General features: G+C 46.6%; 2 protein-coding genes across 6 annotated transcripts in view; both read right to left on the bottom strand.

Annotated features, from left to right (window-relative positions):
• LOC135195544 (DNA-directed RNA polymerase, mitochondrial-like) overlaps positions 1-18,787 on the bottom strand; it is a 31,830-nt gene extending 13,043 nt beyond the window's left edge. The window contains exons 1-6 of the mRNA XM_064221800.1: positions 18,481-18,787; positions 8,837-10,741; positions 7,114-7,507; positions 6,651-6,792; positions 5,767-5,967; positions 5,442-5,603 (exon numbers count right to left, since the gene is read on the bottom strand). Of these exons, the coding sequence (XP_064077870.1) occupies positions 5,442-5,603; positions 5,767-5,967; positions 6,651-6,792; positions 7,114-7,507; positions 8,837-10,741; positions 18,481-18,679 (3,003 nt within the window). The 5' untranslated portion in view covers positions 18,680-18,787. The remainder of the gene's footprint in view (positions 1-5,441; positions 5,604-5,766; positions 5,968-6,650; positions 6,793-7,113; positions 7,508-8,836; positions 10,742-18,480) is intronic.
• The window catches only part of LOC135195549 (protein Fe65 homolog), a 1,282,053-nt gene that overhangs the window by 1,111,981 nt on the left and 146,882 nt on the right, over positions 1-23,190 (bottom strand). The window lies entirely within an intron of this gene.

The following is a 23,190-nucleotide window of genomic DNA, read 5'->3' as shown; positions in this document are numbered from 1 at the left end:
TTGCACCACACCCCATGTCCGACGCGTCGGAGAACAACACCAGGTTGGGGGTCTGTGATTGAAGAGACAGTCCCTTCGCAAAGAGGTTGGGATCGTCCACCATAAGAGATGTTTCTTGATGTCCTGGGTGGATAACGACAGGGAAGAACGTCAAATATGAGAACGACGACTCCAATTCCGATGAAGAAGAATTGGAGCGGTCTCAGGTGCAACCTTCCTAGGGAAACGAATTGCTCCAGAGAGGAGAGTGGTCCCCAGCAGACTCATCCACTCCCTCACTGTGCATACTTCTTTCCCTAAGAAGGTTGTTACTCTCTCGAATCCTCGGGCTATCCTTTCCTGCGAGGGAAAAGCCCGAAAACTCAGAGAGTTCATCTGTATCCCGAGATACACACACTCTTGCTCGGGAATTAGTGATGACTTCTTGAAATTGACGAGAAGTCCCAAAGCCTTCGTCAATTCTAAAGTTACTTGTAAGTCCTTCAAACAACGATCTTCTGAATTGGCCCTTATTAGCCAATCGTCTAGGTACATGGATATCCTCACCCCTTTCAAATGAAGCCATTGAGCACATTCCTCAAAATCCCGTGAACACTTGAGGGGCCGTCGAGAGGCCGAAACACAGAGCCCTGAACTGAAAAATTTTCACCCCCCATCATGAATCTGAGAAACTTCCTCGAGGAAGGATGGATCGGTACGTGGAAGTAAGCGTCCTGAAAATCCAAGGAAACCATCCAGTCCCCTGGACGAAGCGCTGCCAGCACTGATGAAGGTGTTTCCATCGTGAACTTCTTCTTTTCTACGAACGAAGTTCAGGGCGCTTACATCCAACACCGGTCTTCCATCCCCCTGGAGGACTTCGGAACTAGGAAAAGGCGGTTGTAGAAGCCCGATGAATGATGGTCTGTCACTAGTTCGATAGCCCCCTTCTCCAGCATCTGATCTACTGCTAGATGGAGAGCTTGATTCATGATGGGGTCTCTGTACCTGGCCGTCAGTTCCCTTGGGATGGTCGTCAAGGGAGGTCTTTCGACGAAAGGGATGAGGTAAACCTCTCCTCAAATAGAAAGGGTCCAAGGATCCGCCCCTTTTGGGTTTCCCAGACTTCTGCAAACTCTAAGAGTCTGGCGCCCACCGTTGTTTGAAGGACTTGCAAGTTATTTGGGGGCTTTAACAGACTTGGCGAAAGTCTTACCCCTTCTTGAAGGTCTACGACCTCTAAACGTAGAGGTTCTTGATGAAGATGCCCTCGAAAGGGTTCTCGAACACTTGCCTTTTCCTTCTTAGCCTTGGTAGGGAAGGAAGGGCGAGGTTTTCTTGCCGACTGTGCCAAAAGGTCCTGGGTGGCTTTGGCCGAAAGTGACCTCGAAATGTCCCCTGCACTCGATGTTCGGGAACAACTGAGTAGACAGAGAGCAAACAAAGCAAAGAAGACCTCTGAGCATGGGAGACCGACTTCGTTAAGAAGGAACAGTAAACCGACCTCTTCTTCACGATGCCGGCCCCATAAAGGGAGGCGATTTCACTCGCTCTCGTCTCTTACTGACTTGTCCATACAAGACAAAACACACATAATCATCTGGTGAAATTGACTCTGGCACTTCAATTTTCTTGGCTAGGACTCCCAACGACCAATCAAGGAAGTTAAATACTTCTAGCACTCTAAACATACCTTTGAGCAAATGATCCAATTCGTTCATTGCCCAAGTCGTCTAGCAGAGTTAAGGGCAGTTCTCCTTGTCGAATCTACCAGTGCCGAAAAATCCGAATCAGCCGAAGACGGTAGACCCAATCCTAAGGGCTCTCCTGTTTCGTACCAGAAACCAGCGCGTCCTGATAACTTCGAAAGGAGGAAAAGCGAACATCGTTTTCCCCCCTTCTTCTTTTTGGAAGCCATCCAGGAACCAAAACTCCTCAGTGCCTTCTTCATAGAAAGAGTTGGCTTCATCTCACACAAGAAGAACTCTTCGCTGTCTTCGCCGTTGAAAAAAGTGAGTGAGGAGAAGGAGGAGCCGTAGGCGTAAGGGAATCCCCAAAAACTTGTAAAAGTAGCTCTGTAAGCTTCTTGTAAGAAGAGACAGCAGCAGAAGTGTTCGGTTCCTCATCCGAACCTTCTAGGACGTCTTGTCGAGGCGAGCGCGGAAGATCCTTAGGTGACGAAGGGATCCTAGCAGGAGTTGAGCGAGAGGTTGGAGAACGCCCTCTCTTAGAAGAGTTCACATCCACTGGGAGAACGATGAGAAGATCTGGGAAGTATACGATGAGACTCCCTCTTCGAGGTATACGGAATCTCAGCCGAAGGATGAGGTAGGGCTCCTACTCCGAGAATTCTCGGAAACATCCGCAGGGCGCTTACGAGGAGGCGAGCGCCTACTATACTCTATGCACCTATCCTGGGGCGAGCGGCTGCCAGGGCGAAGAGCGCCTATCGAGAGCAGAGCGCTTGCGCGGCTCTCCATACCTGTCCAGTTGCGTACGATCAACGGAAGTTCGACTGGAAGGCGAAATGCGCCTACTAGGAGAAGGCTGCTTGCGAGACTCTTGACGTTCTAACAAGAGGGTAACATTCAGGAGAAGGGCGCTTCAAAACTAACGAGCGCCTACTTTGGAGAAGGGCGCTTCCGGGATTCCTGGTGCCGTACCAAGAGACAACGTCAGGAGAAGTGCGCCTAGAAGCGGGAGAGCGCTACAACGGAGAAGGGGCGCTTGAAAGACTCTTGTTGTCTGCCCTTAGGAGAATAATCAGGAGTATGACGCCTTAAAAGAGACGGGGATGCGCCTACTAGGAGAGCTATGTGCAGTAGGCTCTTGGCGCCTACCTTGCGGGGAGCGGCTAACAGTAGGCGTCTATCATGCACACGACTCCTACCAGACTCTAGATGCCTGTCAGGAGAGAAGTCACGATCCGATACCGAGGAGAAGTGACATCTGGAAGAAGAACGCCTACTTGTATAAGGGCGCCCTTCTATAAGAATATTGAGGCTGCTGAGGAAGGGAAAGTCTCACGCGAGGGAGTTGAAGAAATCGCGTGATGAGCAGGTGCAGTGCGCTTACCGGAAGCGGGAATCCAATCTGGAGAAAAAACTTCTTTCTCCATAGAGCGTCCTACCGATGTTTGGCGCCTTGAAATTGAAAGAGAGCCAGGCGAGCGAGGGCGCTCACGCGAGTGAGGGCGCTCCCGCGAGCGAGGGCGCTCACGCGAGCCCCCACCCCCCCTTCATACGAAACCTCCCCATATGAAGGAGAACGATCCTCTGAAGAGCGGCGCCTAGATCTCTTGATCGGAAGAGAAACGTCCTTCTTCCTACGTGATCTAACTGCTAGAGGAGTCTGCTAGCGCCGTGATCTGAGCTTGAAGTCCCGCGAGTACTCTAGTAGGAGAATCTTCTAATTCTTCCTCGGAAGCAGGCGCCGAGCGCTGGAGCGCGAGAAGAAGAACGATCACAGGATTTCTTGTGTTTCTTCGCCTCCACCGACGATTCTTACGGGAAAATCTCCGGACTAGAAGCCAAAGGACTGCAGGGAGCCTTCCAAGCCCTCTTCAACGGGCGCGACGCATCCGGGGAGTTCCAACCTCTCTTCGGAGAGGGAGACGACGAAGAGGAGAAGCATTGGCGTAGGAGCTCCTTCTTGTAGCGATCCGAGGCAGCCTGGGAGCGTACTTCAGGATCTGCCGAGGGGACGCCTGACCGGTTGGGGGGCGCTCCTAGCCTCTGCGGGCTTTCGACTTTCCTACTCCACTGGAACTGGGAGTCAATGGAAGAGGTCTAGGCCTAGAGGCACTAAGGAGCCGGTCAGACGCACCCTCCACAACACTGGGACACTGCACTGATCACTAACACTCTCCTTACCTTCCAACTGACGAATCTTCTGATCCACAGAACGATTCTTGGCTTTCAGAGCTGCCGCCTCCGAAGGCGAATCTCCGGCTTCGGTGCGGGGAGCCGGGGCTGCAACAATTGGAAGAAGGTTCTAATTCTACGTTAGTACTATTAGGATCCACATCCAACTCACTCATTCTAGATCTGCTAGAACTTCTAGAGGAAGCCTTACGCACTCTATCACGTTCCAACTTCCTAACATAAGAAGAGAGAGCCTTATATTCTTCTTCATTCAATCCCTTACATTCACTACAAGGGTTAGCAAACGCACAATCATTCCCCTGCATTTCATGCAAAAAAAACAAAAAAAAAAAAAAAACCGAAACCTGTGGGGGTCTACCGAAGCTTTCGGCAACCTCACCTTACATCCTTCATTCACCGCAAACCCTTAAAACAACCACCCGAAGTTTTAACTACCGATTCTAGATCAGACATCATTAAAGAAAATCAAACTCAAAATCAAACGGTCCACAATCAGCGTATGCCAAGCCAAACAAAGCGAATACGTCACCAAAAGAAGTCCAAATTAACTCCAGGCAAGCGAGAATCGAAAAACTATCGAGAGGAACCGACAACAGTTGTTATCGTTCCCGCGACAGAGAAAAATCTGACAAGCTTACGGGAGTGGTTCGTACATCCGACCCCACAGCGGCGGGTAAGGTAGCCACCTGACCTACCTGTCGCGTGTGCCGCGAGATTTGAAATTCTGTCAGGGAACGTCGGAGACTATGCTAAGTATATATCTGTAGGGAAGTTTCATGTACAAAAAATCAATATTTGAAGGTTTTTTGATGAAAAATGCAATAAGAACGTAGTTTACATAGTTTTCAATGCACCCAAAGCATTTAAAAGTAAGGCTTTCTTAGGATTTTTATGATGTTCCGGCTTAAGACGATTTTCGGGCTACAAGTACGGTATCAAGAAACGGAACCCCCTTCGTAGCCCGGGGACTGCCTGTAAGAGTAAACCAATTACCAATTATTCAGCAATCCATCCACATTAATTCATTAAAGAAAACATCAGTTACAAATATGCAGAATGTTAAACCCTTCCTCCCCATACGGCAGTAATACTGTCAGTGTATCTCAAACAGTGCCCTTTGGGCAGTACTTAATTTCAGGTTCTTTGCAGCATCCCTTCAGTCCATTACTGCAACCCTTTCAAAATTTTGACGATTCTATCTATGACTGTCTTTTGGAAAGGATTAGTGTGGCTCAGTCATAGAGTTCAACAACTTCATTCGTTATTTATGGAGACTAATGCAAAGCACAGTGAGTGGCTAAATTCAAATTCTACAGATCAACATGGATGGTCTGCTCTTGAGTTCACCTAATTGAGGAACCCACGCACATTTCTGGTAATAGATTAGACGTCACATTCACATATGTTCCAGCTACTGTGAAGTCCAAGGTCAATGAGTTTATAGGCATGTCTGATCATTGCACCACTGAGCTGGACATATCTGTCAATCAGATATGTCCAGTTAAACTTAACAAAGAAAACAAATTGAAGAGAGTAAATTATTCAAACAATTCCAGACAAAATCAAGATTAGCTTTACCTTCAACCACCACAGACCTCTGGAACCTAGTTTTTCACCTCGGGCGAAGTACAGTAGGGAACGAAAAACATCTGAGCTCATGTGGTTAATATGCGGCGGAAGAGGATAAACTCTGCCACGGAAATCCATGTTGTGAGGAAACCAGATGATTCTGTCCCTGAACTAAATAGAAAAAAAAAAAAATAAGAAATTTCCAGACACTTAAAATCTTAAAATCTATTGATTATAATTTTATACTCCATTCTAGTAAGCTCTTGCAGTGACAATAAATTTAAAAAACTTGCTAGACATATTCAACAAGGGTTTGAACAGCATAAGAACTTACATGATTAGCAAATGACAACTTATACAGGGCATCACACCAGAGGGAGAACATCTCTGACTTCTTCTTGTTGTACTCGAGCCGCTGGCGAAGAATCTGCTTCTTCTCCACACTGCTCATGTGAGATTTGATCTTGGGTGGCACCGGGCATTCTGTAACTGGCGGGGGAATGTCCATCTCTTCCCAGCCTTTGTTGTTGAAAACCTGTAAAGCAAATATTCTTGTTAGATCTAAAAAATGTATCACTGGATACTACAGTATCATACATCATAAATTTTGCTTTTAATAGTCTGTTTTACAAAACTTCCATCATACACATATCTACCCTACAGCAGTTCTCCTTGTATTTTACAACTTATTTACAATTTTATCTATTTATCTATTAATGTGTTAATTTATTTTTCCTCTTCTAATACCTGGACTTTTCTCTATGTTTCCCATTACCTTCTGTTACTTCTTTCAAATGAATAATATATTTATTAAATCTGAGTTTTTTTATTTGAAACACTACAAATGAAAACCATATCAATTAAATCTGAGCTTTTTGTATTTGAAACACTACAAGTTATCCATACAAATAAGACCAGTTAGAAATCTGCTAATATCTCTACAATACGAATGGACTACATACTTCAAAATCAGCCTTCCTTTCATTACCCGAAATACTATTAAATGCTGGCCTTTTGCACTTCAGTAATGAAATGTCTCAAAAATTTGAAATTGTAAAACCACATGATGAAATAAGCACGGAGAAAGAGTCTGCATGAAAGTAGATCCAGGTGAAAATTCAAACAGAAAGTACACAAAACTCTAAACACCCATTTTACTCAGACCACATAAAAAAAGTTATGTTTTTACCCCTCAGGGCTAATCTAAACTACTCTCACCTCAATAATGAGATCAAGCATTGGCTTGTTCACTCGCCAAGGAATAGAGCCCAACTGGTTGAGGGAATCCATTACGGGAAACAGCTGTTCCTTCCCAGCCTCATCTATCCGACGTTTCTGCTGGTGAGCATTGTACGGCAATCTGGGAAAAGTGTATCATAAAGCAATCTACACAAAAACAGCAAACAAATTACACTGATTTGAAACATACAACCATTATGCACAATCCATCTTTATTTTTCCATATTTCTATCACTGCAAACGAACTGTAAACTTTGGAACTTCCCAAAACAGTTTTCTGGGACACAAACTAATACTGTCAAAACAGCTCATCTAAAGAGTGGGTTATTCCTGAATACACTACAAATTTCCCGTGAAAGACGTAACTAATGGATATTCGTACACAAGGAAGCAAGTACAATACGTAAACTCAAAACTGCATTATAGTTATTAACCTTCTTACCTTACAATGTGGCTGCTGTGTATCAAATATCCACCAGACTTGGAAGAGGTCCAGGGAACCGGGGGCGACACCATTGGACCCACGTACGAAGGGAAAGTCAAGGTTGGCCTCGCAGCTCGTCTAAACACTTCGAGAAGTATAGGAGCCGGTTTGATTTCCTCGATCACTTTATAATCGTACGATCTATCTATCTCGTAGAAAGCTGGGTAGACATGCTTCTCCGAGTGCAGGGGCTTCCACACCATTACATGACGTAAGAGAAGGGAGTAGAGGAACTGGCCGACACCCAACAGAACATTGTTAGGCCACTCCGTTACGGTGTGATGGAGATTGCACGTGTTTTGTTCTTGCATCAAATGTTTCCACTGGATGCGTGGCATGTAGGGAACGCCATCTGAAACGTGGCACGATTGCTAAGAGCCTTGAAGAAACATCTGAATTCTTTAACTTTCTCTTTAGATTTCTCAAGTGTTTTAACCAGACAACTGAACCATTTCTGAACTCCCACAGATATATGTAGCCCTAGACATTTAGAATGGAATACTATCAAATTTAGGTCCATGGCCAAGAGCTGGGACTTATATAAAGAAGTCATTTAGAACTGCTGAAAGGGAAATTGAGAGTGAAAAAAGGTTTTAAGTGAAGGTGAAAAGTAAGATGGAAGAAAGAGAATATGAATGGAAGTACAGTAAAATGAATATAAGGGGTAGCAGTTAAGAGGCTGAAGGGACCACTGCAAAGAACCTCAAGTAATGCCTACAGTGCACAATGAGAGTTGTAATGACAGCATTAGCCCTTACAGGTGTAGACATTTAGAAAAACCTAAGCCAGCTACTACTGTACTTCACTCTTTAGTAATAACAATGTTCTCTTTGTCGACAGGATTTATGTCAATGCTTAATTTGTTGCTTAACATCTACAAAACAGTTATTTGTTTCTTAATAATAATAAAATACAAGAATCATCTAATACGTGAAGTTAAATCTGCCCTCTGCAAATTTACTAAATATGTTTACCACAGACTGCGAGACACTTATATTAACAAGTGGTACAACCAAACCATGGACTACTACATTTAAGTAGTACTGGCAAGATTTGAGATAAAGTTATCCGTAGAATTGAGTTAACAGTCACTGTACCAGTTTCAAATTCATATTCAAATTATCCAAGAACTATGACATTTATTCCATAGGGGAAATGGGACAACAAATAAACGTCGGTCTACTGTGCCCATTATAAAATGCATTCAAAGACCTTTCTTCAGAGGTCAATGGTAGTGACATAGTTTTTTACCTCATTTCCCACTGAATAAACATATTTCAACATCTTTTTAAACTATAGGTCATAATTTCATAGGAGAAAATAAAAATAAACTGTCAAACCTAACCTACACAGCATGAAAAATTCCTCTTACATTTTCTTTCATCTTTTCTCAGTGAACAGTCAAATTTCTTTAGTTCTGTGCTCAGATTATCAATAATTATGAAATCATCCTTTAGGCAAGCATTAAGAGATTTGAAATGCCTCAGTGGTTTGCTTCAACTACATTTTAAGAAGAATCACAGTAATAAAAGTGCTGAGACCACAAACCTCCACATAATCTGAATTATCCAACTGTCCCACCCAAAGGTCCCATCTCCAGATCTAGATCTCTCAAAGTTTAATAACAAAAGCATAAATATACTTTATATAAGAGAACAACTTTGTTTAAAGTGACACTCACCTCCATGATGGTCAGCAAGCATCCACAGCCCAAACTTTTTATAAATAACTTTCAGTTTATTCAGAATGCCATTTCCCTTCTTGTGGTTGATTAAGAACTTCTGGTACACTTTCTCGCCAATTCCTCTGTAAAGGTTGTACCTTGACAGGGAGTACGCTTCTGAACCACTAGCAAAGTGATTTATCTCCTGCATCATAATGTTGACAAAATCCTCTGGTGGGAGACACACCAGATAAGGATACAAGTTCATCTCCTTGTTGCGTCGAGTGCTTGAAAAATTCTTCTTCATCGCGTCCACCTTCGCAGTGAAGTTTGTGTACAGAGCTTCTCTCCACTTGGCTTCCCATCGTGTTAATTTCTCTCTGTACAAGATGACATCAGGAGTTTCTTCCTTCTTTTCTATGCTGGCAATGGTCACTTCTCCTACTAATTCACGAGAAAATTGCTCTTCGAACCACTTGTTCATTTCCTTTTCCGTAGCTAAACCACTAAGTGGTGATCTGACCTTACTAGTATGCAAAGAGTCATTCAAACTGTTGAGAAGATTACAATCATATTCAAACACTTCCTGTTTCTTCGTCGGCAAAAATCTAGGATGTACACGATGCACAGCTCTGAGAACATTGTCATATCCACTGCTGACATATATCACATCCGTGAAAAGTAAGTCAAGTGTCATGCCTGCCTTTTCCATGGCATCAAGAATGGTCTGAATACTTTTGGTATTTGCAGGGGACGACGGCTGACGGCCGAGGTAGTTGAGGAATGGTGAAAAACTCTCCACAGTCATTGGAATCCTGTCTTGTTCTAGCAGATTTCGAAGTTCCTCCATCTTGCCATAATTACCTCTTTCTGCAAGCCCTTGGAGTAAGATATTATAAGGCTGCACTGAGATTATCTTCTTCCCTGAGCCATGGATACCCATCTGACGATAGTACAGTAAAGTGTGCAAAGCACGATTGAGCAACCCAATATTGACACAAACACTTAAATAAGCTTCTAAGCTCTGGTTGAACAAGACCTCTCGGCACTGCTGCTTAATGTTGATGATTTCTTTGAACTGCTTTTCTTGGTGTAATTTTTTCTTGAAAATTCTTGCACTAGCAGCTTCAACCTCTTTACCTTTCGAAGCTAATCTCTTCTCATCTAAAACCACAGCATCACTCATTCCCTTCAATATGGCATCATCCACCCGACCGCTATTTATTCCAGCAGAAATACTTTCGTGTTCCAACAGCTGTTTAGTCAATTCACTTTTTGCTTTCTTGATCGATTTCTTTTTGGCCACAGTTTTCTTTTGTTCTTCAACAGTACCAGAACTTTCCTTTGAATTTGACACAGTCTTCTTTTTAGTCGAAACAACCTTTTTCTTTGTTTTCACAGGCACTCCTTTCTTGTTTTTAACGTCAGCTGATTTTTTGTCTGTCACTGGATCTGTCTCACTAATGTGAGCAAAGCCTGCCAATGGGGAGGACACACTTGCTAGGTCAACATGGCTACTGTTCTGCATTTCGTGCCCACACAGTTCCCTGACTGTGTCAATATCCCACAGGTTACCTGGCACGCTTACCCCATCAACCTTTACACTATCACTTATCACAAAATTTGCATCATACGTATGCATTAGCCCATTATTCCACTTCATCGCCTCGTTGACATCAAGAATGCTTGAAAGTTCCTTTTCATAATTCTCTCTCAAGACATTATTAAACTTGTCAAATGAAACCTCTTCTAGGTGTCCTGAGAAATGGGAAAAGGCATCAGGTGGTGGTGGTGACTCACGAAAACTTGTTTCTTTCGGCAGAGAAACAGACGCGCTGTAGAAGATGGACATCGTCTGATCAAAGGAATGCTGATTAAGGCGTGTTACCTTGGCTTTGCCTTCCAACAAAGAATCGTCCCTCTCTGTCGAAAGAAATTGTACAATCAATTAAAATGTACAACTATGCTCTTCTTTTAATATCTAAAAATCAATAACAAAATATGACTGAAAAATAGTTTTCAACATAATGATTTTTCCAACATATAAACCCTCATTGTACACAGGCCTTAATTTGTTGTTAGAGAATGCTTCAAACATTTAACATGTACAAATCATTACTTAGGGATAGTAGAAGTGCTTATATGCTTATAAGATCGTGAGTGAGCAAGTGGTCAAATCTATGAATTTGGGATGGAGAATACAATTAAAAAGTAAAGAATACTGTATACTATTTTAAGTAAATATAACTTTCCCACTGTACATGTGCACTATGGTCAAAATGCAAAGAAGAATGTCAAGTACTGATTGTAAAAGCAAGGCAAAAAAGAAAAGCAAGGCAAAAAAGAAAAAGAAAAAAAAAGGAGAATAAGGAACGTTGTATTGTAGGTGCTAGGACAAAATAAGAGACAAACTAAGGCACTGAGTAACTTATTACTGAATGGTAAATCATACATATAAGAAAATTCTAATTTATAATAGATATAATGGCTGAGCATATCACTATATGGGAAAGGTAAAGATTTAAAGTATATCCAGCACTAAAGATGACCAAACAACATGATATATTTAAAGACATTTTAAAAAATATGGCAGGCTAAAGAAGAAGATTGCACCCTCACAATTTCTTGTCTAGTATAGAAAATGATATTGTAATGATACAATTAAGTTTGTTCATACTTACCTGGCAGATCTATATATAGCTGATAATTTCCGACACCGACAGAATTTAAAACTTACGACACACGTAGTGGGAGTCAGGTGGTTAGTACCCATTCCCGCCGCTGGGAGGCGGGTATCAGGAATCATTCCCATTTCTATTCATAATTTTTATTTCCACTGTCTCCTGAGGGGAGGTGGGCGGGTAATTAATTATATATATCTGCCCAGGTAAGTATGAACAAACTTAATTGTATCATTACAATATCATTTTGTTTCATGCAACTTACCTGTCAGATATATATAGCTGAATCCCACCTTTGGTGGTGGGAGAGACAGAATAGAGGATTTAGGAAACACATATGTGCAGATAATTGATATCTTGGTTCCTTACCTGTTAGCATAGCTGGCTTCGTGATTACTGCCACGTAAGTCTGCTTGTGCTACTAGAGTTGCCAGCAAGGTAGAGACCTATGAGGCTGGTGCACTCCAGATGATCTGTCAACAGGGGCGAGACCACGACGTGACTAGACCATGGACCATACTAATGAGGGCAACGAGACAAAAATACCACCACCTGGCTTAGTTTACCAAAAGGTATCCACTTTTAACTAAGCTAATGGAAGGGAGACCCGCCCCAGGCGGTCACCCCACAACCATAAACACAAATTAAAAATAAAAAACCCCCCTAATCCCTAAAGGATAGGATGAGTGTTACCTCCTGCCCCCAAAACAGTGTCTGCAGCAATGTATGGTCCAAAAGGGGAGAAGCAATTTTCGTATGTCACTTTCACCTCCCGCAGGTAGTGTGAAGCGAACACCGAATTGCTTCTCCAAAAGTGGCATTCAAATATCTTTGAGCGCCATATTTTTGTGAAAGGCTACCGAAGTAGCAATAGCTCTCACCTCGTGAGCTTTTACTTTCAGAAGCTTTTTAAATCACTATCACTACACTTTATTATGCGCTTCTTGAATCGTATTCCTGATGAAGAACGCCAGTGCGTTTTTCGACATAGGAAGATCAGGTTTCCTCACTGAACACCACAAATTGTCCGATGAACCTCTGCAAGCTTTAGTTCTCTGCAGATAGAACTTTAGAGCCCTGACAGGACACAGGAATCTCTCACGTTCGTTTCCAACTATATCTGACAACCCTTTGATTTCAAAGGTCCTCGGCCACGGGTTGGAAGGATTCTTGTTCTTTGCTAAGAACATGGGACTTAAAGAACACACCGCACTACTTTCTGAAAATCCAATCTGCTTGCTAATGGCCTGAATTTCGCAAACCCTCTTCGCCGTCGCCCAGAGCGGTTAGGAAGATCGTTTTCTTCGTCAGATTCCTGATAGAAACTGAATGAAGCGGTCGAAGTGACTCGACATCAAATATTTGAGCACCACATCCAAGTTCCACGAGTGGGTACTTTAGGCTGGACTACCTTCCTAGTCTCGAACGATCTAATAAGATCATGAATGTCTTTATTATTAGACAAATCGAGTCCTCTGTGCTAAAGACTACAGAAAGCACGCTCCTGTAGCCTTTAATAGTTGGAAACAGTCTAACTTCACTTCCTCTCTCAGATAGAGAAGGAAGTCAGCTATCTGGCTCACAGAGGTTGTGGTGGAGGAAATGCCCTTCTTCCTGCACCAGGATCTGAAGACAGCCCACTTCGATTGGTACATAGCGATTGAGGAGGGCCTCCTTGCGGTGGCAATCGCCTTCGCCACAGGTCTTGAAAAACCCCTCGCTCTGGCCAACTTCTTGATAGTCTGAACGCAGTCAGACTCAGAGCGGGGAGGTTTTTGTGGTACCTCTCGAAAGTGGGGCTGTCTGAGTAGATCTTTCCTTAATGGGTAGAGTCCTCGGAAAGTCTACCAGGAAGGACATCACCTTCTGTGAACCAGTCGGCTGCCGGCCAGAAGGGGGCTTTTGATGAGTGTCATCCTCGCTCCTTCCGATGCCGCAAACTTCCTCATCATTCCCCCGAGGATCTTGAGCGGGGGAAAAAAAAAGCGTATATGTCTAGGCCCGACCAACTCCAAAGTAGGGCGTCTACTACGGACTGCTCCCGGGTCCAGAACTGGGGACGCAATAGAGTTTGAAGTCTTCTCGTCCGGGACGTTGCGAACCGACATCCACCTGTGGACAGCCCCACAGGTTCCACAGCGACTGGCAAAACCTCTTGGTGAAGGGTCCACTCTGTCGGCAACAGCTGTCTCGCCGACTGAGAAGGTCCGCCCGAACATTCTGTACTCCTGACACGAACCTTGTCAGGATCGTGACTTCTTGCGCTTTTGCCCACAAAAGGAGTTCCTTTGCGATGGCAAAAAGAGAAGGCGAGTGAGTTCCCCCTTGATTTCTTAGGTATGCCAGCGCTGTGGTGTTGTCCGCATTGATCTGAACGACTTTGCCGGATACTTCTTCCTGGAAAAACCTGAGAGCCAGATAAATGGCTGACAGCTCTTTCAGATTGATGTGCCAGGGACACCTGTTCCCCTCTCCAGGTGCCCGACACTTCTTTCCCTCCTAGTGTTGCTCCCCAACCCGTGGACGACGCGTCGGAAAACAACACTAGGTCGGGGGTTCCGAAGTTTGAGGGAGAGCCCTTCTGCGAGCTTCCGAGGATCTGACCACCAACTTAGGTGATCCTTCACCTCCTCTTCGTTAAACACAAGATCGCCTCCAGATCTTGCTTGTTCTTCCAACTGTTGGCTAGGAAGAATTGAAGAGGTCTGAGGTGCAGCCTTCCCAGAGAAAAAAAAAAAAAAAAAAACAAACTTCTCCAGTGAGGAAATGGTCCCCAGCAAACTCATCCATTCCCTCACCGAGCATGTTTCCTTCCCCAGAAAGGTCGCCACTTTCTCCAAGCATTGAAGTTGTCGCCCCTGGGACGGAAAAGCCCGAAAAGCCACTGAGTCCATCTGAATCCCCCCAGATAGACTAAAGATTGAGACGGAGTCCAAATTGCGGAACTTTTTCGAGGTTTACACAGAAGCCCCAGGGACTTTGGCTAACGTCATGGTAGTGCTGGCAGGTCCTCCAGACACCGTTCCGCGATGAAGCGCGAATAAGCCAGTCGTCTAGGTAGAGGAGAGATCCGTATATTCTCCAAATGAAGCAGCCTTGCCACGTTCTTCATTAGAATGGTGAAAACCATCGGCGCTGTTGTCAGACCGAAGCAAAGTGCCCTGAATTGGAATACCTTCCCCTTCAGGACAAATCGCAGGTATTTCCTTGATTGGGGATGGATGGGGACGTGAAAATACGCGTCTTGGAGGTCTAGTGAGATCATCCAATCCCCCGGTCTCAAAGCTGACAGCACCGATTGAGTCGTCTCCATCTTGAATTTCTTCTTTATCACGAAGAGATTTAGGCTGCTGACATCGAGGAGGGTCGCCACCGCCACGAATGTTTCGGCACCAGGAACAGGCGGTTGTAAAACCCTGGCGATTCCAGGTCGAAGACCTGTTCCACCGCTTGCTTCTCGATCATTTGTTCCAGCAGATCGAAAAGCACTTTCTGTTTCTCTCCTCGATAAGAGGGAGACAAATCCTTTGGTGTTGAGGATAGCGGGGGGGTGACTTCAAGAACGGGATCCTGTACCCTTTCCTCACGACATCCAGCGACCAAGGGTCGGCATCTCTCTCTTCCCAGGCTTTCGCGAACCGAAGAAGCCTGGCTCCTACCGGCGTCTGAAGGACTTCCAAAATCACTTCCTACTCTTTGACGGAGCAGGGGTTTTTCCTCTGGAAGAGCCTCTTCCTCGGGAGGCTGCTTTCGAGGAAGGTCCTGCACAAAAGGGCTTCGATTTCTTGGCAAACGAAGCTCCAGAAGATGAAGCAGCTGCTGGCCTTCTAGAAGACTGAGCCAGAAGATCTTGCGTTGCCTTTTCCTGAAGGCTTGAAGCTATGTCCTTAACCATAGCCTGGGGGAAGAGATGGTCTGAGAATGGAGCGAAAAGCAAGTCCGCCTTTTGCGTTGGAGAGACGGATTTGGCCGTGAAGTTACATAAGAGCGCTCTCTTCTTGAGAATTCCCGAGCTAAAGTGCGTAGCCAACTCTCAGAACCATCCCTGACGGCCTTGTCCATACAAGAAAGTACGCTGGACAGCTCCCCCACCCCCAGACTAATAGTCTCAGAACTCCTTGACCTGGCATCTAAAACTCCAAGACACCAGTCGAGAAAGTTGAAGACCTCTAGAGTCCTGAAGAGGCCTTTAGATGAAAGTCGAACTCGTTATGGGTCCACGTGACTTTTGATGAAGACAGAAGGGCTCTTCTGGAGGCGTCCACGATGCTCCCGAAGTCACCTTGAGCAGAGGCTGGTAGTTTAACGCCTGTCCTCTCCCGTCTCATACCACATGCCTCCTTTACCGCAGAGTCTTGAAGGCGGTAAAGCTAAAGAGGACTTTCCTGACGCTTTTCCTCTTCTCCATCCACTCATGGACTTCCGGAACGCTTGCTTCGTGGAAAGCGACTTCTTCATTTAATGAACCCCGATGCCTTCGTTGCCTTAAAAGAAGAAAATTGAGAAGGAGGAGTACGAGGGGCTTCCGGTTGAAAAGTTTCTCCGAACTCCGACTGTAGAAGACGCATCAAAACTTTATAGTCCGATGAGACAGTAGCTGGTTGCTGTTCTTCCTCTGCTTCTACTAAATCATCGCTAACTCCTTCCTCAGAAACTGGAGAAGTAGGAGGAAACTCTGAAGAAAACTGACGAACAGGAAGGGTTCCTTCATCCACCTGAACTTGCGCTGGTGAGGAACTGGTGTCTACCAGCGCGCGCTTGGCGTCCGAATCCACACGTTTGGCGCCGACAGGTGCGCGCTCAACATCTACTAACGCACGCTTGGCGTCCACTGGCGCGCACCGAGCGTCCACTAGTGCACGTTTGGCTTCCACTGGTGCGCGCCGAGCGTCAGTCAGCGAGCGGCTGCCGCCCACTGGTGCACGTTTATCAACAACAGGTGCGCGTTTGGCGGCACCTGAAGCGCGCTCCACTTGCACAGAAGCGCGCTCAGCGTCCCACCACTCGCTTGCGAACATACGAAGACTTGCGAGCGGGAGATATCTCATCCTGAGAGCGAGAAATAACGAACTTAAATCACTACCTCTAGAGAGCTGCTGGGAGCAGAACGAACTCTAGAGGGAGACTCGAACGAGGAGAAAGAGCGGGTCTTGACTTCTTCACAGGAAGCTTCTCATCCTTTCTACGACGCGGAAGAGACTCTCTAGCAGCAAGAGCGTCCTGAAGTTGCTGCTGCAGTGACTGAATCAACCTCTTGTTTGGCGAATCTTCCTGCTCCGGGGAGGGACTGATCCTGTGAGCAGGAGAGCGGCGAGGGGACGCCTCCCTCCTCCTCCCAGGTACGGCCTCTTCCCGAGCTCTGGAGCGACCGTATCGCTCGCACGAGCTAACTGAATCCAAGTCCGAAGACTCTCTACGCCTTTTCTGCGGCGGAAAAGCAGCGAAACGCACTGTCAGGCGAAGATCGCAAAAGCGGAGAACTAGGACGTGAAGCGTCAACATTACGCGCCGTCCTTTCAGCGGACGGAAGCACCTTGAGAACTCCACCCTTTACGTGGGGATGAAGCCTCCGATGACGAAAAAACACTCCTTGAGGAGACGTGCACGCGCACGCTCCTGGCAGTCTGGGGATTTTCATCAGTAACTGCCGAAGGCACGCCAGATCGGTGGGGGTTCCTTGTAACCCTCCTTCGGCTTTCGACATGCTCCCTCCCCAGGTCCCTGGGAGTCAGGCAGAGGTCCAGGCCTAGAGGCGAAACGAGGCCGATCTGACGCACCCTCCACTACACAAGGGGTATCACTGCACTTTTGCACATCACTTTTGCTCTCAAGAGCCAACACTTTCGATTCTAGATTACGAATCGATTCCAATATTAAGGATAAAGTATTACTCTCTAACAGACACTGCTTCAGGGCCCGGACGGCAAACTACAGGGTTAGGAGCATTAACAGAAGGAGGGTTTAACAGGAGAAACATTAATTTCTTGCACGCCTGAAACACTCCTGGAGGAAGACCTCCTTAACCTATCCTTTTCAAGTTTCCTAAGATAGGTATCATACGCCTTCCACTCAGAATCTGTTAATCTTTCACACTCCTTGCAACGGCTTTCATCACACATTCATGCTCCCTGCAACTCTTACATACCGTATGTGGGTCTACTGAAGCTTTCAGTAGCCTACCTCTACAATCAGTTCTAGAGCAGAACCTAGCGCTAGCTGTACTAGACCCTGACATATTATCCAAGAAAAGTCCAAACCAAAATCAAATCAATCCACTAATAACGTGTGCCTAGCCACCGATCCAATCAATTAATCCAAAAAAAAGAACCAAAAGGGATACTCAAGTAGCCAAAAGTTTCCAAATCCAGACGGAGGTGCTGTAAACAGATGTTCACAACACCGGCGACAGAAAAATTATGAATAGAAAATGGGAATGATTCCTGATACCCGCCTCCCAGCGGGCGGGAATGGGTACTAACCACCCTGACTCCCACTACGTGTGTCGTAAGTTTTTAAATTCTGTCGGTGTCGGAAAATTATCAGCTATATATATATCTGACAGGTAAGTTGCATGAACAAACAAGGGGTTTTACTTATAAAGGAATGTAATATAGAATTTAGACTAAAGGTTAAGTGATGGGACCTATGAGGTCATTCAGTCCTAAAAGGGAAATTGAGTATACAAAAATATGAACAGTCACAATAAAAGGAATGAATGGGGTTGCAGCTAGGGGCCAAAGGGACCCTGCAAACGTCATTAAGATATCCCAACAGTGCACTGCCTCAGGTGCAATGAAGGCACTAACCCCTTTAAAGGTACATTGTTCTGAACACGGACATCCATCAATATACAATTTCTACTTGGGAAAATAATTAATAATAATAAAAATGTCTTTCACAATGAAAAGGTCAGTCACAGATGACACATGATGTCATACTCAATTACAAGCTTAAATACACCTTATCAAACATACAGCCTACCTCTAATGATATCAACAAAGGTTTTCTTCTTGGCGCGATGTTTGGAGCGAGTTCCAGGCTTGTGGGTATCTGCCTTCGTTCCTTGGTTTCGTACTGATGCGTGAAGTCTGCAGCTATCTGTCAAAGACAAGTCACAAATAATACTGTAAATTTTAAACTGACTTTGAATTCTAATATGAATTTTAACACAAATCCACATTACCCTAGGCTACTGTTTGTCATAGCCTAGGCCGCTATCCCCAAATAATAGATGGGGTAAATGACCAAACGGCAACATAGCAGCCACCTTTAATGGAGCACAGCCACCTTCCTGAAAAAGTACTTGAAATGGCAATTTGTCGAAAATTGCATTTTTCCTAACTATACAAACCTGAGGTCCTTTTACAATAGGAAGATAACTAGCAGCATCTGGAATGGTCGTAAGCTTCGAACAAGGGAGTTCGGTAGTTAACTGTTTGTCCGACAGTGGGCGCGCCGCGCAACTGAGAGGTGAAGAATCACTTTTGCTTTAGGCCCAGGAAAAATGCAGAGTGAGGGGTGGCATGAGTTGGGACTATATGTAAAGGACCTCAGGTTTGTATAGTTAGGAAAAATGCAATTTTCGACAAATTGCCATTTGTTCCGATATGTAATACAAACCATCGGTCCTTTTACAATAGGAAGACTCACTTCTTGGTGGGAGGAATCTGAGTCTTAAGAACAGACTGGTGTTCGCCCAACTTTGGATTCCCTCCCTGGTTGTAAGAGCAGAGGGAGGGATCCTAGCCTCTGCCCAATTGATCGGGGTATGTACCGCAGGATCAATGGTCAGACCTCTGGACCCAAGTAATAAGAGGGAGGCAAGCGTATCTCTTGTTGGCTTCCACTTCCCCCCCATTGTTGGGGGAAGTGGTGGATAATCGCTCCTATCCCTACCGAAAGGGATAGGATGGGGCTCGGTCGAGTAGCTTACCTGCATCGCCTCCTGATCCAGCATAGTGATGACCGCGTCCCTCTGTCCACAGGTAGAGGGAGAGAAAAAGATGGGGAAGAGAAGGCCAGTCACATTCTCATTCACCTATCCCTTCATGCAGTCACACAAGGATGCGATGCTGTTCTGTCTGCTTGGGTGCTGGGTAAGCTACACAACGCATTGAGCAGCCACCACGGGTCCTAAGGAACAAGTGTCCAAGGACCTGTGGGCTATATCCTGAAGGTAGAAGGAGGTGCAGGTGGTCTGGTTGGAGCAGACTCCTGCCTTCAGTACCTGCGCCACGGAGAAGTTCTTGCGGAACGCAAGGGAAGGACCAATATCTCTTACTTCGTGGGCTCTCGGACGAAGGGTACGGATGTCGTTGCTACTATCAGCTTCGTACGCCCTCCTGATCACCTCACACAGCCAGAAAGAAAGTGTGTTCCTGTAAACTTCTTTCTTGGTCATCCCGGTGCTAACGAAGAGGCTTCGACACTCAGGCCTGAGGTGCCGAGTTCTCTTCAGATAGCACCATAGCGCCTTCACAGGACAAAGCAGCATCTCACACGCATCGATGTCAGTGAAGTCCATTAGGGAGGGGATTGTGAAAGACTCGAACCGATCGGCAGGGACCGAAGGATTCCAAGTCTTTGCTACGAAGTTCGGTACGAAATCGAGCGTCACGAATCCCCATCCCCTGGATGTTTGACGTCGAAGGAAAATCCCATGCAGTTCCCCTACTCGGAGGGAAAGAAGGGAATAGTCGCGATGACCTATCCCTCTTTCTCGACATAATCTTCGGTGATGTCCAGTACCCATACTGGTCTATCTGTCTGCAGCGAAGTGTCTCGCATTCTCGTATCCCATTGCAGCGAAGTCTCTCGCGGTCTTGTACCCCACTGCGGCGAAGTCTCTCCGTCTCCGTAGTGCATAGGACACTGACACTCCATGGGTGTCGATGGAATGGGTACTGGAATCAGCTAGTAGGACAAAGTAATGATTGATCTGGAACAACCGAACTAAGTCCACAGCGTAGCTCGTAACGGACTTGGACGCTTCGACAGCTGCCGACTGACTGCGTTCGGTTGTGTAAGGCGAGCTGTCCAAGCATCGGAGCATAGTCACGTGACCCTTGCTTTTAAAGGGGTATGCGAGAGACCATGCAAATCGTCTATTTGTTGCCACCGATGCCGAAAGGCGAGGTGATGATTCTCCCAAGGCATGTGCCCAAAAGGCGAAAGTCAATTGCCTTCTAGAGACCAAGGTCCCTGATGGCAAGACAGAAGTTCTCATAGTAGTTGAATCTCAGCTAAGGAGAAACAACACTATGTGCTGTTGAAGACGAAGGTGGAAGGTGAATGCAGACCTACGTCTTCACAGCCGAATCGAGAGAAGTAATTCTCAAGATTCTGAACCTGTGCTTACAAAGGACTGAAAACACTAAACCGCTATTTCATTGCTGTTCGGTGAGAAGTCGTAGTTACAATGAAAGCGGAGCGCTTTTTAGTGATGAAAACACAGGGATGTACTGCCTGAAGAACTGCTTCTCATGGGCTGAATCATCATCTTCTTCTTTCAGGTTATCCAGGGAGGACATATATATACTTGGAAGTAGAGCTGGCAGGGCGGGGAACAGGCGATGTCTTCCGTTATACATCTACAATTCGGGGTGAACAATGAACAATTGCACACCTACGAATACGAGATATATTTAGAAGACAAACTCAGATGTCTGAAGAAATCATTCCGCATTATCGCAGCGGCAGGTGCGATGCAGCGGGAGACTAGTCTACAGACTTCTGTTACCGTGCGGTAAACAGAAAGATGATAGAGTCTATTGAGATATCTCTGTCTGAAAATTCTCACAATGTCCAAGGCAATTCAGTAGAGATGGTCATTCACGTATGTGAGAATGCCAACCAACCAGGATCCCTCCCCTTTCCTTCATAGCCGTAGAGGAATTATGAGGAAGATTGGATACTCGCTCGCCTACCCAGCAGAACTAGCAGTTGGAAAAGCAAGTACGAGGAGCAGGAAAATGTTACCATCAGGGAAAACGTTTTCCCGAGGAGGGTTACAAACTCGTACTGTAGGCTAAGCGTCTGCCGCCACCGTGACCGTCGTCTGGGTGGGGCTGACAGGAGAGAGCCGATACAGTCCTCCGATGCGTCCCAGTCCTCGTCGAGGCCGAAACCTCTCAAGAGGACCGAAGGGGGAGCGCGCCCTGTTCTCTTGAGTGCGTGGTCCAGATGAACCGTCACGTGAACAGCGGTGATGGTCCCTCCCAGAGTCTGGGAAGCGTCATTTGTCCTTGCCAGCCCCCCCACGATCTTCTCCAACCACTTGAGCAAGGATCTGTTGGTCCCAAGACCAAACCAGGCTCATGGCCGTATCGTAAGAAGAGCATTCCTCACGGTCACTCCTGTTCGCCTTGTTCCTCCCGGTGTAGCCTGAGGAGGTTGAAGGGACAGGTGAGGGAGACCTGATGCTCCTACCCTGACTACTAGCAGAACTAGTAGCCTGGGAGGACTGCAGGCGATCGCCAACCAACGGTGGCGATCGAGCTGCAGGTCTGGACCAGCAGCTTCTTGCGGAGTAACACTGGACCAAGGAACGGGTTAACCTGTTTGGGCGGCATCGGATCCTCGTATGGCATGTAGAATTTTCTCTGTCGCAGTAGAGGAGGAGGAAGTAACTTAACACGACCTGCCAGACCGAAGCGAACCCTCCTGTCCGGAGACGAGCGAGTCCACCTGGCCTAGCTCTGAGTCGGCCAGTTCTGATCGCGGCAGACCCACCATCGCCCTGGGTTCCTTTTTAGGCCCCCAGAACGACTCGAGCCAGGACGTGGGCTCAGAAGGTGGGAGCGGCAATCCTTCCCCAAGGTTGTTGTGCTGACGAATCAGCGCAATGACCTCAGCAAAATTCCTCTGGATCTCAGGAGTGACTGCATCTTGAGTAGTAGGACCATCAAGCCCCTCCAGCAAGAACAACTCCCAAGACCCTTCCCTCCTTCAAAAGGAGGAACAGCGACAGACCCCTCCCGGTCTCCTCCTGCCACTTGCGCATACGACCTGGTTGATCCGAGGACCGTGCCTGGCACGTAGGGCGTCGTGGCGGGATCGTGAGGGGCGTGCCCCTCATGATCACGCCTTGTTGCCTCGCCCTTCCCGGTTTAACCTGAGGAAGTTGAAGGAACAGGAGAGGAAGACCTGATGCTTCCCCCTCGCTCAGCGGCAGAACTGGTGTGCTTGGGGGGCTGCAGGCGATTGCCAACCCGTGGTGGCGATCGAGCTGCAGGCCCGGTCACGCCGCTCCCCTGAGGCGAGCAGCTGGACCGAGAACAGCGGCCCCAGTCCCGTGCGTCAGAGGAGCTGCTGCTGGTCCCCCTATCCGTCCGGTCCCAGTGGGAGCGGCGGTCAGGGGACCTACAGAGACCACTGTCGCGGTGGGACCGGTGCCTGTTCTCACGGCGCGTCGAACCGTTCCTGCGATCGAGGGGACCTCTTACCAGTCTCAGCCCGTGGCTGGTCTGGGACCGTCACGGCAACCCTGGTAACCAGCTGGTCGCTACGAGAGCGATCGCTGACCTGGAGAGAGTCACCTGAGCGGCTCTCACCAGCCTTCCGCTCCATGCCTTGGTCCTGGCGCCAAGCGAACTCGGACGCCTGAGCCTTGGCTGCACGGTCACTCTCGGGAGACCGTACACTCGGTACCTCTCGCGAACAAGAGGCCGAGCCGGAACCTGGTGTAGCGGC

The sequence above is a fragment of the Macrobrachium nipponense genome, chromosome 16 (assembly GCF_015104395.2).
Source record: "Macrobrachium nipponense isolate FS-2020 chromosome 16, ASM1510439v2, whole genome shotgun sequence".
Lineage (NCBI taxonomy): Eukaryota > Metazoa > Arthropoda > Malacostraca > Decapoda > Palaemonidae > Macrobrachium > Macrobrachium nipponense.
Note: the sequence above shows the minus strand (reverse complement) of the source record. Positions and strands in the feature narration are given on the sequence as shown.